The following is a 14,976-nucleotide window of genomic DNA, read 5'->3' on the forward strand; positions in this document are numbered from 1 at the left end:
ATTTCATTTTAATGATTTGCCCTCAACATGGAATTTGCTTCCACGCATGTTATGTGAACCAGATATGTAGGGTTTGCTGTGTTTGTCGAGGACTGGGTAAACTGCAAAACATAAAATGGTCCCTCATAGTCTTTTGACTTTTATTGTTGTTGTTATTTTGTTTTAAATTGGGTGAAAAGAAGGTAAATAGAATAACAGACAAAATCATTTGTTATATGTGTGTATGCGCACAGACGTGGAAGGCATGCACTGTTTCAATAGTAGAGCTATGGTGAGCGTAGGAGTGATTTTTTTTCTTCTCCTGTATTTTTTCCCTGTAGTTCTAGGGATAGAATTCAGGCTTGTACATACTGAGCAAGCACTCTACCACTGAACTCCATCAGCCCTGGGTTTTTAAGTATTAATTTTGGAGTCACAGAGTGTGGTATAAGAAGGGTTATGTAAGACAAACTTTGAATGGTTTTTGCTTTCAGAAATCAGTAGACTTATCTCTATGCCTTTTATAATCGGGCATGTGGAGAAATGTTTTTTGTTTTGTTTTGCTTTTTTCCTTTTTGGTTTTTCAAGACAGGGTTTCTCTGTGTAGCCCTGGCTGTCCTGTAACTCTCTCTGTAGATCAGGCTGGCCTCAAACTCAGAGATCCGCCTGCCTCTGCCTCCTGAGTGCTGGGATTAAAGGCATATGACCCTGCCACCACGGCCTGACAAGAAATGGTTTTAAAATTGAGATTTTGTTTTTTTAACTTTTCTTCTCCCTCCCCTCTTCTTCCTTCTTGTCTGTCTGTCTGTCTGTCTCATAGAGCTGAAGATTAAACCAGTGCCTAGTGAGTACTAGGCATGTACTCTATCCCTGAATCACACTGCAGCCCATTGGATTTTTTTTTTTTCTTCTGAGTCTGGATCTCACAATACAGCTCAGGCCGTCCTGAAACTTGATGTGTAGATTAAGCTGTCCTTGGACTCACCGTTCTCTTGCCTCTGCCTCCCAAGTGTGAGGATTAAGGCAGGCACCACCACACCGGCTTCATAGTGGACTATTTTTACTCATTAAACATTAATCGTATCTCCTTTTCTCTCTGGCTGAGTAAAGCAGACTAGTGCAGTTGTGTGTGGTATCAGATAAGCGAGAGGGTGGGATTGCAGAGCAGAGGCATCTGCAGAACTTTGAAAACATAACACCATTCGTCTCTGTGTATTATTTATTCCCTACCTCTGTGGGGGGCTGTGGACAGCTCCTGCATACATATTTTGAGAAAAATGTCTTGCATTATTTGGCCTGCTTTTCCCCACACCAGAGAATCACCACACTAGCACTATGGTTGACTAGCTATGAGTTTTGAAGTCATTTTGTCGTATTTTAGTTTTTATGAATTCTTAGACCCAGGAACAGCGTGGCCCAGTGTTCTGCTCAGGAAACTCTCTCGGGCTCCTTTGTGACATGGCACTGCCTGTCACTCTGATGCCATATAACTTTGCACCACCAACCAAGTGCTTTGGCCCGTTTCCCCCAATATAGGGTAGACTTAGGAATGGCATCGTTTGTAACGAGTTTGCGGAACTCCCTGGTCGCCTTCCCATGCGTTCTTAGGGCATATCTGGCCAATGACAAGTGAGCAGGCTTTGATCAGTTTATCTGCAGGACCAAGAGCTGAGGAGGCTAAGGGCCTGCCAAGGATTTGTTCCAAGGAAAGTCAGCACATTTATGGCTAACCAGTTTTGTAGGTAGTGGCCACATTTTCTCCTAAAAGTATGCCTGGGGTTTATTTATGAATAGGAAAAAATTTCAAGTATTACTTCCTATTTTTACCTTTGCAATTATTCAAACATATGCATTTAAGTTGACCAATTTCTAGAGCCAGATGTTACATTTATGTTTCTGAAAGCTTGATGATAACTTGTAAATTAAACAAGTGCTTTTCTCTGAAAAGCTGGATTAATGTAAAACACTACTCACCCAGTGACTTGGACATCAGTATCACTTTGTCCCTGTATTTTGGTTTAAGACAAACAGGATTTCCATTTAGATCTAGTTTCCACAGCTTCAACAGTTTTTTCAGTAAAAGCTCCAAATCCTATAATCAGGGGAAGAGAGGAAGGCATGGAATTTCAGACTCATCAGTTCTGCTGCTGCCAGCTGCTTTGTGAAGGTAGTAACTGCTTCCCGTGGAGTGCCAGCTCCTCAAGTAGCACATGTGACCGCCAGCCTGTCTCTACCGCAGTGGGGTAACTGAGGAGGGGCACAACGTGAGGTGCTAGGCTGGGGATCGCAGCACTGCTCTTGATCACGTTGCCCGTAAATCGACCCAATCTATAGCTAAGAAAACACCTTTTCTCCAGAAGATACCATATTCTCAGTGGAACCCATTAAGTCAGTGGAGAGTGGTGAGTGAACACTCCGTTAGCCGCTGCTGACAGACCCTCAAAAGGGTGAACTATCTGGAGGGAGCAGGACCCGCTGAGCTGTCTAGAAGACACTCAGGCCGAGAAGCCACCTGCAAAGGACACTGCCCAGCCTGCTGATCTGCCTGCAGGCTTGCAGTGTGCTGTGGGCTCCCAGCTTTCAGGAGTGGCGCGCACACCGTGGAGGATGTTTGATGATGCCCTGCCTGAGTCATTTCTGCTCCTGTAAAGAAGCCCTTACCTAGCTAGCTTCCTTGTAAGTCACCCCAATAAAACTCACTGTTTCATCAAAACAACAGCAGAGTCTGTTAGCGTTGGAGGCAATATGCATTGTTGCCTATTTTTAAAGAAGAATGTGGGGAAAACCCTGTCAAACTGCAAAACAGAAAAGAAAATTCCTTGTCCCTTTATCACCCACAGATCACATTGGACACCTTGTTATACGCCCTGCTAATCTGCTGGGGACATGGACACTTCTCTTGAAATTATGACCTCACTGTGGTTACAGTTTTCTTTGATTTTTTTTGTTGTTGTCCCGCTGTTTGGACAGGGTCTCATTATTTAGCCCTGGCTGGCCTGGCACTCACTATGGAGTTGGACCAGGCTGGCCTTGAATTCAGAGATCCACCTGCCTCTGCCTCTGAGTGCTGGGATTAAAGGCCTGTGCCACCACATCCAGTCTTGTTCTGGCTTTTGTGATAGCCATTTGCGTGCTTTTATAGCTTACCAGAAGATGACTTGTTGATATTTCAAGAAAAACTAAGTTAATCCACCACGGTGTGCACGTCACGTGACACTGAGGCAGCTTCCGGTTGTCCGCCCTGACCTCCTCTTTCTCACTGTGGCCCTTCTTTCCCAGCCAGTAGCAAACTCCGCACCAAATCTTTATCTTTCCACTGTTCCTTTCTTGCTTTCTCCCCCTCCTCTTTAAAAGTATGCTATTTTAACTACTATTTAATGGAAAGGATATATACTTTGAATGTTTCTTATATATGCCCCAAAGACTCATTTTTTAAAAAATGAGATAAAGGACATTATTAGAAAAAATGAGATAAAGGACATTATTAGAAAAAATGAGATAAAGGACATTAATTACTCCAAAAAAGTAATGCACTTTAGTCGTCTCTGCATCTTTATTATTTTAGAAAAATGGTGCAACAAACATAAGAATGCAGACCTCTCCACAGTAGTGAGTTCTGTAGGTGTATATATCTACCTCTAGACGTTAGTCTCTGCTTGACTCTGTGGGATCAAAATAAATAACTTGTGAAGACAGGAACTGTCTTCTCAGGAGCAGCCCTCTGTCTCCCGGGCTTTAGCTCATTGTGCGCATGTCATGGTTTTTTATTATTATCATCATCATCATGATTATTATTTAGCTTTTTGAGACAAGGTTTCTCTGTGTAGCTCTGTCTTGGATCTCGCTCTATAGACCAGGCTGGCCTTGAACTCACAGAGATGCACCTGCCTTTGCCTCCTGAGTGCTGCGATCAAGTGTGTGCCATCACACCCAGCTTCCTGTTTTTATTTATAAAGTGGCTGCAATTAGAATTAATTGTCATGGCGTATAAAGTGCCCAGAACAAAACAGGTAAGTTCATAAATATGTTCGTCTTCTGCCTGCCCTGTTGTTCTTCAGCTAAGTCCCTTTCTCTTAATTTTGATTAACAGCAAAATTTAAAGATGAAACTTCTGACCCATTGACCAACAAGTAGTTACCTTCATGTAAGAAAGCAGTCTTCAAAATTATGACCTCAGCCCTCATTCTCGGCCCTTAGATTTTACTCTTTCTGAAACCTTTGTTCCATGTTTAGCACAGCCATGACTATTTTATGTCATGTTTTGCATCTCTTACTTTAAAAGCCATGAGGAAGGGACTGGGTGCTGTATGCTTTGTGCTGTAGAATATGACGCCCCTAACAAGAGAACTTTAAACTGATATGGATAAAACAATGCCTGGAGTTGTGTTAATTATTCCTCACTTGATAAATGACCCTGGACGTACTCCCTCCAGCGTATGTTGACTTAAGGCTAAACTAATCCTGCTCTGAAATACGATTACCCTTTGGATACGCTCTGCTTGCTCATTGCCTTCCTGTCCTTAATAAAATGCTTTCACTCTCCTGCCCTTCAATAAATTACTCAAGGAACCAGACACTTTTCTGGACAGTCTCTGTTTGATAAATGATCATGTCATGCTATCGCTCAGAAGAGTGCTGCAAAACTCTGAGGAGCCAATTCCCTTTCCCCTGCAGGCTGGTACCCTGCTCCCGTATGGGTGGCTGTAGCAGGCAGTGTTCTCTGCTTTAATGACGATGATGAACCTGTATTTGACCAGCACGCTCCAATCTTTATCGGAAACGTCTGGCCCAACTGTCCTTACTAAGTCTAAAGACAGCCATTTGTCATCGCTCTGACTGCCTGTCATCATCTGCCTGAGAAAATCTATAATTTTGGGCTTGTTCCTGACTAAAGTGTGGAATGAATAAATTTATCTTTGGGCCATGCTGCTTGCCAGGATCAATATTGAGCAGAGGTTGAATAAATTAGAAACTAAGAAAACATGACAGGCTATCGTGGTTTGTTCATTTGTGTATTATAAATCAAATATTTAGTTTTATGTAAGAGGCAAGCATGTCAAGTCTTTTATTTTTCCCATTTATTCTGAAGATTCTATACCTCATGATAAATGGTCATCAGAAAGCCAATGAAGCAAATCACTAATGAATCAGACTGTGAGATGAACTCAGGTCGTTTTATTGATTTGGCAAACTTTGCAGACATAAAAACTGTGACAGTGATTACGAATTTTTTGTTGCTGTTCTTTTAAGTTTTGTTTTGCTTGCATTTTTGGACATGCATTTGACTTTGTATAGCATTAGCAACTTGGATAATGTTGGTCTCGTGATGCTCATGACTTAACCTGTACCCATAAGCAACTTACATGAATATAAGGTGAACTGTAAATTATTAAAACATTTGGTGTTTTTATATATTGATACATGCCTGTCTAAAGAGGTTACAGGAAAGAAATGCAAATCAGAAAGTCATGAAATGTCATTTAAAGTAGGGCCTCACGAGTTAAAGTGGATATTATTATTATTATTATTATTATTATTATTATTGTTATTATTAGGCTTGAGACTTCCCTTTCCTCTCCTCCTCAGTAGCTGACTTCGGTCCGTACTTTCCTGGGGGAGAAGTAGGTCAGGTTTCACTAACGTTTTCTCAGTTATCTGCCTGTGATCTCACACCTCCTTTCCCTTTTCCATTTTTCTCAACAAAGGAAGAGTGCTATTTCTTTCCCCACTAATCAGCCTTTTGGTCCTGGCCGTCTCCTCGGCGGTCTTCTCTCTTACGTCTTCATTTCCAGTCTTCCTTCTCTGGCTGTTATCCTGTCTTTTATCCACCATCCCCAGACCCACTGACTAGTGCTTCTCCAAGTTTTTCGTGCACACGGATCACCAAGGGGAGCCTGTGGGATGGGTCATCAGGTAAAGTGCTTGTCATCAAGCCTGACTACCTGAGTTCAGACTTGGGGTCTCATGTGATTGAAGGAGAAAACTCTCACAAATCCTCTGTACAGCACACATGCTATACACACACACACACACACACACACACACACACACACACACACACACACACACACTAAAATAAAGAGTACAATGTAATTTTAAATTTTAAAAAAGCATCACAAGGGACCTTGTTTAAATGCAGGTGCTGAGCATCATGTCTGGTAAAGAAGTTCTTGGACTCCACAGGAAGCTATGAGGGCTCAGCCCAATCCCTTCCTTTTCCCAACCATTGGGTATGCCCACAGGCTGAAAAGGCCCTGATAACCTTGTCGGGGAATCAAATGTTAGCAGTCATGGACTTTGTAAGTCTCGGTTTTTTGGGGCATCATAATCTGTGGACCATTCACTTCTCCTGTGTGTTTCTGCATTCCAGAAAGCTACACAGAGCCTCCAGGAATCTGTGGCTCCATCAGGACCCAACCTCTGGCCACAGACATCTCAGATGTATGAATGGACTATTTTATAACAGTTGTTTCTGAGAAATGAGAGCACATCTCATAAAAGGCAATGGTGTACATGGTGAACTGTTACCTGGGTTCATTCATGACAAGAACTCACTGAGCTGAGTAATGGCCTGAAGAAAAGGGGTGTGGTGATGGTGCTATAAAACCTCCCACAGTGCACTGGGACTTCCAGAGACTGGCAGCCTCCCCTGAGAGCAGGTGATGTTAGGCCATGAGGAGCCATCAAAACTCCCTTTCTTTTCTATACTTGCCATCTGCTCCTCCAAGAACAATGCTTGTTTCACTCTCTGCCCACAGAAGAGAGCACAACCACAGAAACAAGTTCTCCTCCTCAGTCCACCACTGTGCTCACTACGTTTAAACCTCCCACGGAAAATAATTCCTCCGCCGCGTTTGCATCCATGATGGCATTTTCATTGACAACCAATACGCTCAAGAGTCCTACATTCATCTGGCCTCGAGGCTGTATGCAGCCTCACACATAGCTGTTTACTTGGTGTTTTTCTGGAATGTTTCAAAGACACTCTGACTCTGCATGACCAAAATTCACGGTCTTCTTGTTCCCCAAACCTGACTCTAGAGTTTTCCATGTCTCACTTACCTCTGCTCAATAGTCTCTACATCCAACTCAGAACCAAGTCTTGCCCACTGTTCGTCCCCTCCATTTCCACCCCCACTGTTAAGGTTTCTACTACTTCTCATTTCTTAGTTGGTCTGGACTCTTCCAATCTGTTCTTCACACCCTAGTTAAGCAGAATCTTTTCCGAATGGTAACATCTAATTACTTCACACCTCCAATGGCTCTGGGTGCCCTTAAAATAAACAAAACTCTATTATAGCCAAGACAGCCGGTCTGCAATTTTTACTTTACTTTTTCCCCTGGTAATCACGTGCTGAATGTTTTCTTTCCCTTTAGTACTAGGGGTTTCTCAAGGACCAGCCATGTCTGTCCCATGCTGGCTGCTGTCTCCACCACTGCCTGCCTAGCACTGCCGCAAAGCAGGCATTTTTAATGAACGAAAAAGGGATGAATAGAGGGGCGGAGGACGTGACTTCAGAAGCAGGACAGGAATTAAAACGGAGGGGTGCAATGGAGCAGGTTTTGAAGACGTTCTTTCTTCAAGGGGTGCACACGAAGGAAGGCGAGAAGGTGTTTGTTTCTCGTGCTTCCTCTTCTGCATCTTACCCATCTTTTTATTTATTCTTGCTTAGAAGTCCCTGACCTGGGCCAGCTTCGGAGAGGTGAGGGCAGGCTGAGAGCAACGTGGCGGAAGGATCTGGGGAGTGACGGGAGGGAATGAAGCTCCAGGTAGCAGGAGAACGCCCACAGCCCGTGCCTTCTCGGCTTCTCGTGGCTCACTCCCCTCAGCTCTGGGACCACCAGTGAGTGAGGACATGGTCATGGTCTGCGAGTGTCCGCGTTTCCTAATGACTCGATTCTTTCTTGTTTTCTTTTTCCCCCCACAGAGCTCACAGATTTCAGTAGCCTCGCAGTCTTTGTAGTACTTTTTTTTTCCTACGTGTGTTTTTAGAAAAACTCTATTAGATAGCCAGTCTTCTTTCTCATTGTTCAAGTTTCAATCTTGTTTGGAAGACTCAGTAACAATCATTCTAAGAGATCATTATTTTTCCATTTTTTAAAAAAATTATTTTTCATGCCAAAATATACTGTAAATATTATCATTTTCTACTTTATGATGCTACATAAAAATCCATGGACAAGACTAACAGGGTTTCTCATTGTACTGTGTAATCTATTATAATTATGATTATTTAATAAGATGGGTGACTGTACAGTCCATTTATAATATATTTGAATTTAAATTCTGAATTTTTTTTTGTAGAGACAATGTAAGTTCTCAGCAGAAGCACTCATTTTCATATTATACCTCCCTCTGTAATAACTACGTTCAGTTGTTCCTGTGGACTCATTGTGGAACCTGCTGGTGTCCATCCGGAAGCAGCTCCTCTCTAGCGCTGACCACCTCAGGTCATTATCGAGGTGCTCTTCGTGGTCTCTAACTACGGCTCTCTTTTCCCCATGGCTCAAAGCTGTCTGCTGCTGACAGCCTTTGGGATGGAAGTCAGTGACCTTATGCACAGCATGAGACATTTCTTCCCCAAGGCATAGAGAATGGCAGACTCCATGCCATAACGTAGAGATCTTGGATTCAGAGTACATACAAAGAAAGAAGTTACTATTCAGATGCTGGGCTCCAACGCCATCTTCCACTAAGCCTTCTGAGGAAGATTGAAATCACAAAAGCACATTCAGATGCATCCTGGCCAGGGTCTATATTCAGATTCCAATTAACTGAGCCTAGGCATTTTTTTTTTTACACATTTTTCTAATAGGTTCATATTTTGTAAGCGATTTGGCATTTCTCTTGCAGATTTCAATATTCCTTGTTCTATACTTTGACATTTTAACTGTACTACCATGTAAAAGAGTCATTTCTCTTGTCCTGTCTTTTTGGATATGCATTTATTTCCCCAGATTTGGGGAGATTTCTGCTATAATGTCATTGAATAAGTTTTTTTATGCCTTTAGTCTTTTAACTAAGATAAAGTGCTTAACATTTTATTCTTACATCCTGAAAATTCTATGGGTTCTACCTAAAAATACACCCCAACACACCCACTCCCTCATCTCCAAGCAACCACCTTCTTTTCTCACATTATCTGACTTTTGCCTGTAATAGCTTCCCAACTCATATGTTTGCCTTTATTCTTGAAATTAATTCTTCATACAACAGATAGAGAAATCCTTTTGAAAAATGCATTCCTTCCAATGACCGTCTCTGCACTTAGAATTAGGTCATAATTATGTCCTGTGAGGACCTTGTGATCTGGCTCCTATGTCTTTCTTTCTGATCTCATATTGTAGGGTTGCTTCTATTTCTGAACTTTCTGGGCACCTGCAATGCATCAGAAATAAAGGCTAGCTCTGGGATCCTGCCATAGTAACCTGACCCCTTTGTGGTTCTCTGAACATCCCTATCGTCTCAGGGAAACACATCTGTTATACCCTATGCCTGGCATGTTCACCATCTACTTTCTTTTCTTTTTGAGGCAGTCTTGCTATGTAGACCAGGCTGGCCTTGAACTTGTATCAGTCATACCACCTCTGTCTTGCAAGTTTTGGGAATTACCAGTATGTGCCACGATGCTCAGCCTGTACATTCTTGAGACCTGGACCTGAATTATTCTTTCCTCTGTAGCACAATGCCAGACAAATCCAGTCATGTTCAACACATAGTTGAATAAATGATCAATGTAATGACATGCACAATAGGACATGTACTTAGCTAGTGCAAAATAGAGTAAGTTGCTGTCTCTGGACCTTTCCACAGCATCAGGGGACAGCTAGAGTGGTGACAGTTCCTAGAAACTCATTCACTGGGGACACAGAGTTAAAAAGAAGAAACTCTGCCTCTAGAAGAAAAAGGTTGATGGACAAATAATGTCGATAGAAAAAGGCTGGGGCTGGAGAGATGGCTCAGTGGTTAAAAGTACTGACTGCACTTCAAGAGGTCCCAGGTTCAAATCCTAGCACCTACATGGCAGCTCACAACTATCTGTAACTCCAAGACCTGACACCCTCACACATACATGCAGGCAAAACCATTAATGCAAATAAAATAAAAGTTAAAAATAAAAAAAAAGAAAAAGGCATACAGCTCCTCAGAGAAATTGGCGAGATATGGAAACCTTGGGTATGGAGGAGAAAACAGGGAAGAGGACACAAATAGTTATATTTAAGAAGCAGAGATTCAAAAGATAGTTTTAGAATAAATACAGAATAGTTCTTTAGAAAGTGACATATTTTATAAATATTTCTAAGTGTATCTTAAAAGCACAATTCCATGTATAAACTTGAGGCCGACTGCGGTCTCGTTACCTTCACGTGCACCAGCTGGTTGTCAACTGCGATCAGGTGATTGAGGTTCTCCAGCGCCTCCAAGTCCTTTATGTCATCAATGTTGTTGTTGCTGACATTCAAAACAGAGAGGGATTTCTGGAAGAAAAACAGCTAAATTAGCATTAGGAATCATCTAAGCACTACATATAGGAGGCAAAAGTGTCAGTCCTTTAGAAACTTCGAGAGCATTAGTTCAGGCTGCCTTGTAGGCAAGAAACAAAAGCCATGGAGACTCTGTTTCAATGTTGTTTTTTTTTAATTTTTTTTTTATTTATTTTTGTTTGTTTGTTTTTGGTTTTTCTAGACAGGGTTTCTCTGTGCACCTTTGGAACCTGTCCTGGAACTTACTCTGTAGACCAGGCTGGCCTTGAACTCACAGAGATCCACCTGCCTCCACCTCCTGAGTGCTGGGATTAAAGGTGTGTGCCGCCGCCACCTGGCTCCAGTGTTTTTTGTTTGTTTGTTTGTTTGTTTGTTTATATGGAACCTTTAGAACCGTAGTGTGTGACACAACTGACTTTTGCCTCTGGTTCCTTCCATGAGCCCCGAGTTCCTCCTCCAGAACACAACATAAATGATAAAGTAAGGAAGCTACAAATTAAAAAGAAGAAAGCACAGCCAGTAAAAATGACAGCTCCATGTAGACAGAAGCGTTCACTGCAGGTTTAGCACATGACTGTTCTTGTGCTAAATCTCATATAGGGAAGAAGTCTCAGGACCTGACCTGAAAGAATATCTGGTTTTTATGTTTATCTCTCCCTTTTTAGTTTTCTCTTGTTCAGAATTCACTGAAATAATAAAATTTCAGTGTTAGCTAATAAAATGAGAACATAATTATACTAAATGAGCAATTTTATAATCTGAGGCTTGGGAATCTCTATCAAATCTGCCCACCAAAACAGCCACACATAGTCAACCTTCAGGAACAAACTTTTCTGACATTTTGAAGCTATGATTAGTCTCTATTATTTGTACAAAGTAGTGCATCTCATTATGACATCTCTGTACATGATAGAATGGATTTTGTTGTATTCACCCGCCCACTGGCCTTTTCAGACTCTGCCACTAATACTTTCTAAGACTTGAGATAATTGGAAAAAAATGATGCTTTAATATTTAGAATTTCAGAATCTGCTTGAATCTGTGCGAAAACTAAACTAGCAAAAAATGTTTTCAGTGGTCCTCTGTGATAAATGGAAACAGAGGATGACACTAGGCCTCTGGGAGGCGCTGGCTCGGGTTAGGAACTGCTGGAGTGTGACGAGATCACCACTCGTGTTAACAAGGTCTTCCAGGCCCTGGTACAAGCATTCCTTCTGACGGTCATCTTCCTGTGAATAAGCAGAAGACATCCATGGGGGTAGCGCACATTGACTCCTGACTGGCAGCCGCTGGACTCTCTTGCCTGACAACCTTCAGCAGGAGGAGTGCCGACCACCTACCTAGCCAGATTACCCATACGCCAGCATCAACTGCTTTCACACCAACGGACACCTTGAGAAAACTACTCAAGGATTACTGCTAATTGCTCCACTCCTAAAGGTGCGGGACTGTTCCAAATAGTTTATACCAGACATTTTGCTGACACAAACCTCTGTGAACTGTAGATGACCCTGCAACCATTTCCATATAGGCAAGAGAGGAAGCAATTTCTCCTCCTGGCCCAGCAGAGGGACCACTGCCACTGATGATAAACAGGCAAAGCAGTGATGGATGCAAACCCACATCTCCATTTACATGCAAGAGCGCAAACTCAAGCCTTCATTTGCATGCACGGTGTGCTGTGATTGGTCCCTTCTGCGGCTGAGCCGGCTGGGAAACAGGCTTTGAGTTCCTCACTGCCAGCCACACTAGGTTCCCCTTTTGTGCCCATCTGTAGTTTCCTGAGCTGAAATGGTAACGCAAGAAGGAGGCAGCAGAAACAGCAAAGCAGCACCTGCAATAGCTGAGCAACCTGCAGGTGGAGCTGCAAAAGCAGCAAGGCAGCCAGCTGCATGCTGACGAGGGGCAAGGCAGCCAGCTGCATGCTGACGAGGGGCAAGGCAGCCAGCTGCATTTTAACAACTGCAGAGGCAGCTGGGCAGTTTGAGAGTGTGGCCAGTGCAGGAACAAGGGGGAGAGAGAGTGTGGCAGATGGAGAGCTGAAGCAGAGGGCTACTGAAAAGAGGAGAGACCCAAGGACCCGGACCTGGAAGAGTGCTCAAGAACTGTCAACCCTTCAGGGACAAGGATCTCAGACATCCGGGCCCAAGGACTGTGGCGCTGGCTGCACTCAAGGGATGAGGAACCCTGATACCCAGACCTCCCCGAAAGCCGCCACATCAGTTACTTCAAGGGTTACAGAACCACAGCTTCGTAGGTTAAAGAGTTAAGGGTCCCCAAACCCAAAGCTCACCAATGTCCAAAATGGAGCCTATAACCTACATCACTCAGGAAGCAGAGGCAGAAGGATCACAAGTTCAAGACCTACCTGTGCTAGATTCGGGTCAAGGACAGCCTGGGCAAATTAGTGAGACCTTGTCTCAAAACAAAAAAATAAAGAGAGGGCTATGGATACCAGAGCAGTGGCGGAACACTTAATATGTGCCAGTCCGGGGCCCAGTGCCTACTGCTGGGATCCACTTCGCCAAGCAAGTGGATCCTTCGCCTGCCCAGGGCCACAGCTGCAGAGCTCTTCCCTGCACCCAAGCCTCCTACCCCGAAGAAAAGCCCCGTGGACTGGCTGGGGACGTGCCTGGCTGTCCCCTCGGTGGGGCTGGTCTAGCTGTCGGAGGTGAGGTTGAGCTGTGGCTGCGGACTACACAGCAGAGTCCATGGGGAGCCGGTGGCCCAGTCAGGGGCCACTTCTTTCCTTCTAACTTAAAGGACCACTTCTCAGTTGTCTAAGAAACATGGTCCTTCCATTTCTGGGTCCTTCTAGTCAAAACCGATGGAATCTGCGCAGCTCTGACCCACTTATTAATCTCCCAGCCCAGAACTGCAGGTGGACTGTCAAAGACCCATCCTGTTTTTAGAGCTAGCAGAGAACCCCAACGATGATTCCTGCAGTTCACCTTATCGACCGGCTGTCCCGCAGCCCAGCTGGGTCCTCCAACCTGGGTCCGGGTCCACACACCCACAACCACAAGCTTTGGGAGACTGACGCCAGCCTGAGGTTGTATCTTAGAAAAACTAAACACAAAGAAGGCTTGCCCAATAACTGTCCGCTCCCTTTTCCTTAAAGTTTCCCCTAAAATTTAAAACCATGCGCCATGATAATCAGCAGCATCCACATTATGGGCCTGTATTAGAACTTCAGTTCACATAACCTGTTCGCATTGTTCTTTCAGTCCTTCTAGTTAAAGAGGTAGGTCACCGTCCTGTTTTACAGTCCTGTCACACCGAGAGACTGCATGAGAGAATCAACCTCAGCTTTTCAATGGCAGATAAACAGGAAGTTTATGTACACACTCCAAGGACACCCTCACCACCTCTGGCTCCACCTGACTCATTCATCAGTGCATCCTGTCCAAACTTTCACTGTGGCCTTACTGCTAGAGAACGAAGAGTCCTCGGGTCAAACAGAAGCTTTTCTCCCAGGGGAAGCCTCTGGCTTTCAACATGAAGCTCTCTCAATTCTTCCAATCCTTCCAAACCTTCTATGACCGCAATGTAATTGCCTCCCAGATACCTGCAAAACATAAACATGGTTCCAAACAGATTTTCTGAGAATGCTGTGGATTTTTTTTTTAAAGATTTATTTATTTATTATGTATACAGTGTTCTGCTTCTGCTTGCATATATCCCTTCAGGCCAGAAGAGGATGCCAGATCTCATTACAGATGGTTGTAAACCACCATGTGGTTGCTGGGAATTGAACTCAGGACCTCTGGAAGAACAGCCAGTGCTCTTAACCTCTGAGCCATCTCTCCAGCCCGAATGCTGTGGATTTTAAGGACGATCAGAATATAACAAGAAGGGCAGGACAGATGGCCACTGGGGAAGCAAGCCTGAGGACTGTAGTCTGAATTCCCAGGACCCACATAAAGCTGGTCTTGTTAGTGCACATCTATAGTCCCATAGCTCTTAGAGTAAGATGGGAGATGGAGGCAGAGGAATCCTCAGAAGCGCATGGCTCAGCCAGCCTGGAACATAAAAGAGACGGTGTCTCAAACAAGGTGGGAGGGTGAGGACCAACTCTGGAGGTTGTTCTCTGACCTCCACATGCTCAGACCTCATTCACACACAAGAATGTGTGCACATGTGCACATGCACACACAGATGAAGAATGATATGCACAGAATGTTGTCTTTCTATTGAACCCATGAAAGTTTCATCTAAATCACAAATTATATTGTTACACTTAATTTGGTCTAAAATACATTAGCATTGATTAATTGTACAAGCCAATGGGTTTCATTAGGATATTTCATACATGTATATAATATACATCTTCAATTTTTTGAGTAAGAGGGTTGAAATAGTCTGTACTAAACTGTCTCCTGTACCTTAGGGTATAGAAAATCACCCAGACTGTGGGTTTACAAACAGTTTCTGGATTTCACTTCCACGATCTGTTTAGATATCTATTTTTATTTATTTATTTATTTATTTATTTATTTATTTATTTATTTA

At 43.4% G+C, this 14,976-nt stretch overlaps 1 protein-coding gene across 3 annotated transcripts in view; it reads right to left on the bottom strand.

Moving 5' to 3' along the window:
* Ppp1r42 (protein phosphatase 1 regulatory subunit 42) overlaps positions 1-14,976 on the bottom strand; it is a 39,711-nt gene that overhangs the window by 15,301 nt on the left and 9,434 nt on the right. For all 3 annotated transcript variants that reach the window (XM_028864545.2, XM_028864543.2, XM_037206412.1), the window contains exons 4-6: positions 13,894-14,032; positions 10,342-10,458; positions 1,954-2,071 (exon numbers count right to left, since the gene is read on the bottom strand). In XM_028864545.2, coding sequence (XP_028720378.1) covers positions 1,954-2,071; positions 10,342-10,458; positions 13,894-14,032 — 374 coding nt within the window. The remainder of the gene's footprint in view (positions 1-1,953; positions 2,072-10,341; positions 10,459-13,893; positions 14,033-14,976) is intronic.

This window comes from Peromyscus leucopus, chromosome 5 (assembly GCF_004664715.2).
Source record: "Peromyscus leucopus breed LL Stock chromosome 5, UCI_PerLeu_2.1, whole genome shotgun sequence".
In the NCBI taxonomy this organism is placed as follows: Eukaryota; Metazoa; Chordata; class Mammalia; order Rodentia; family Cricetidae; genus Peromyscus; species Peromyscus leucopus.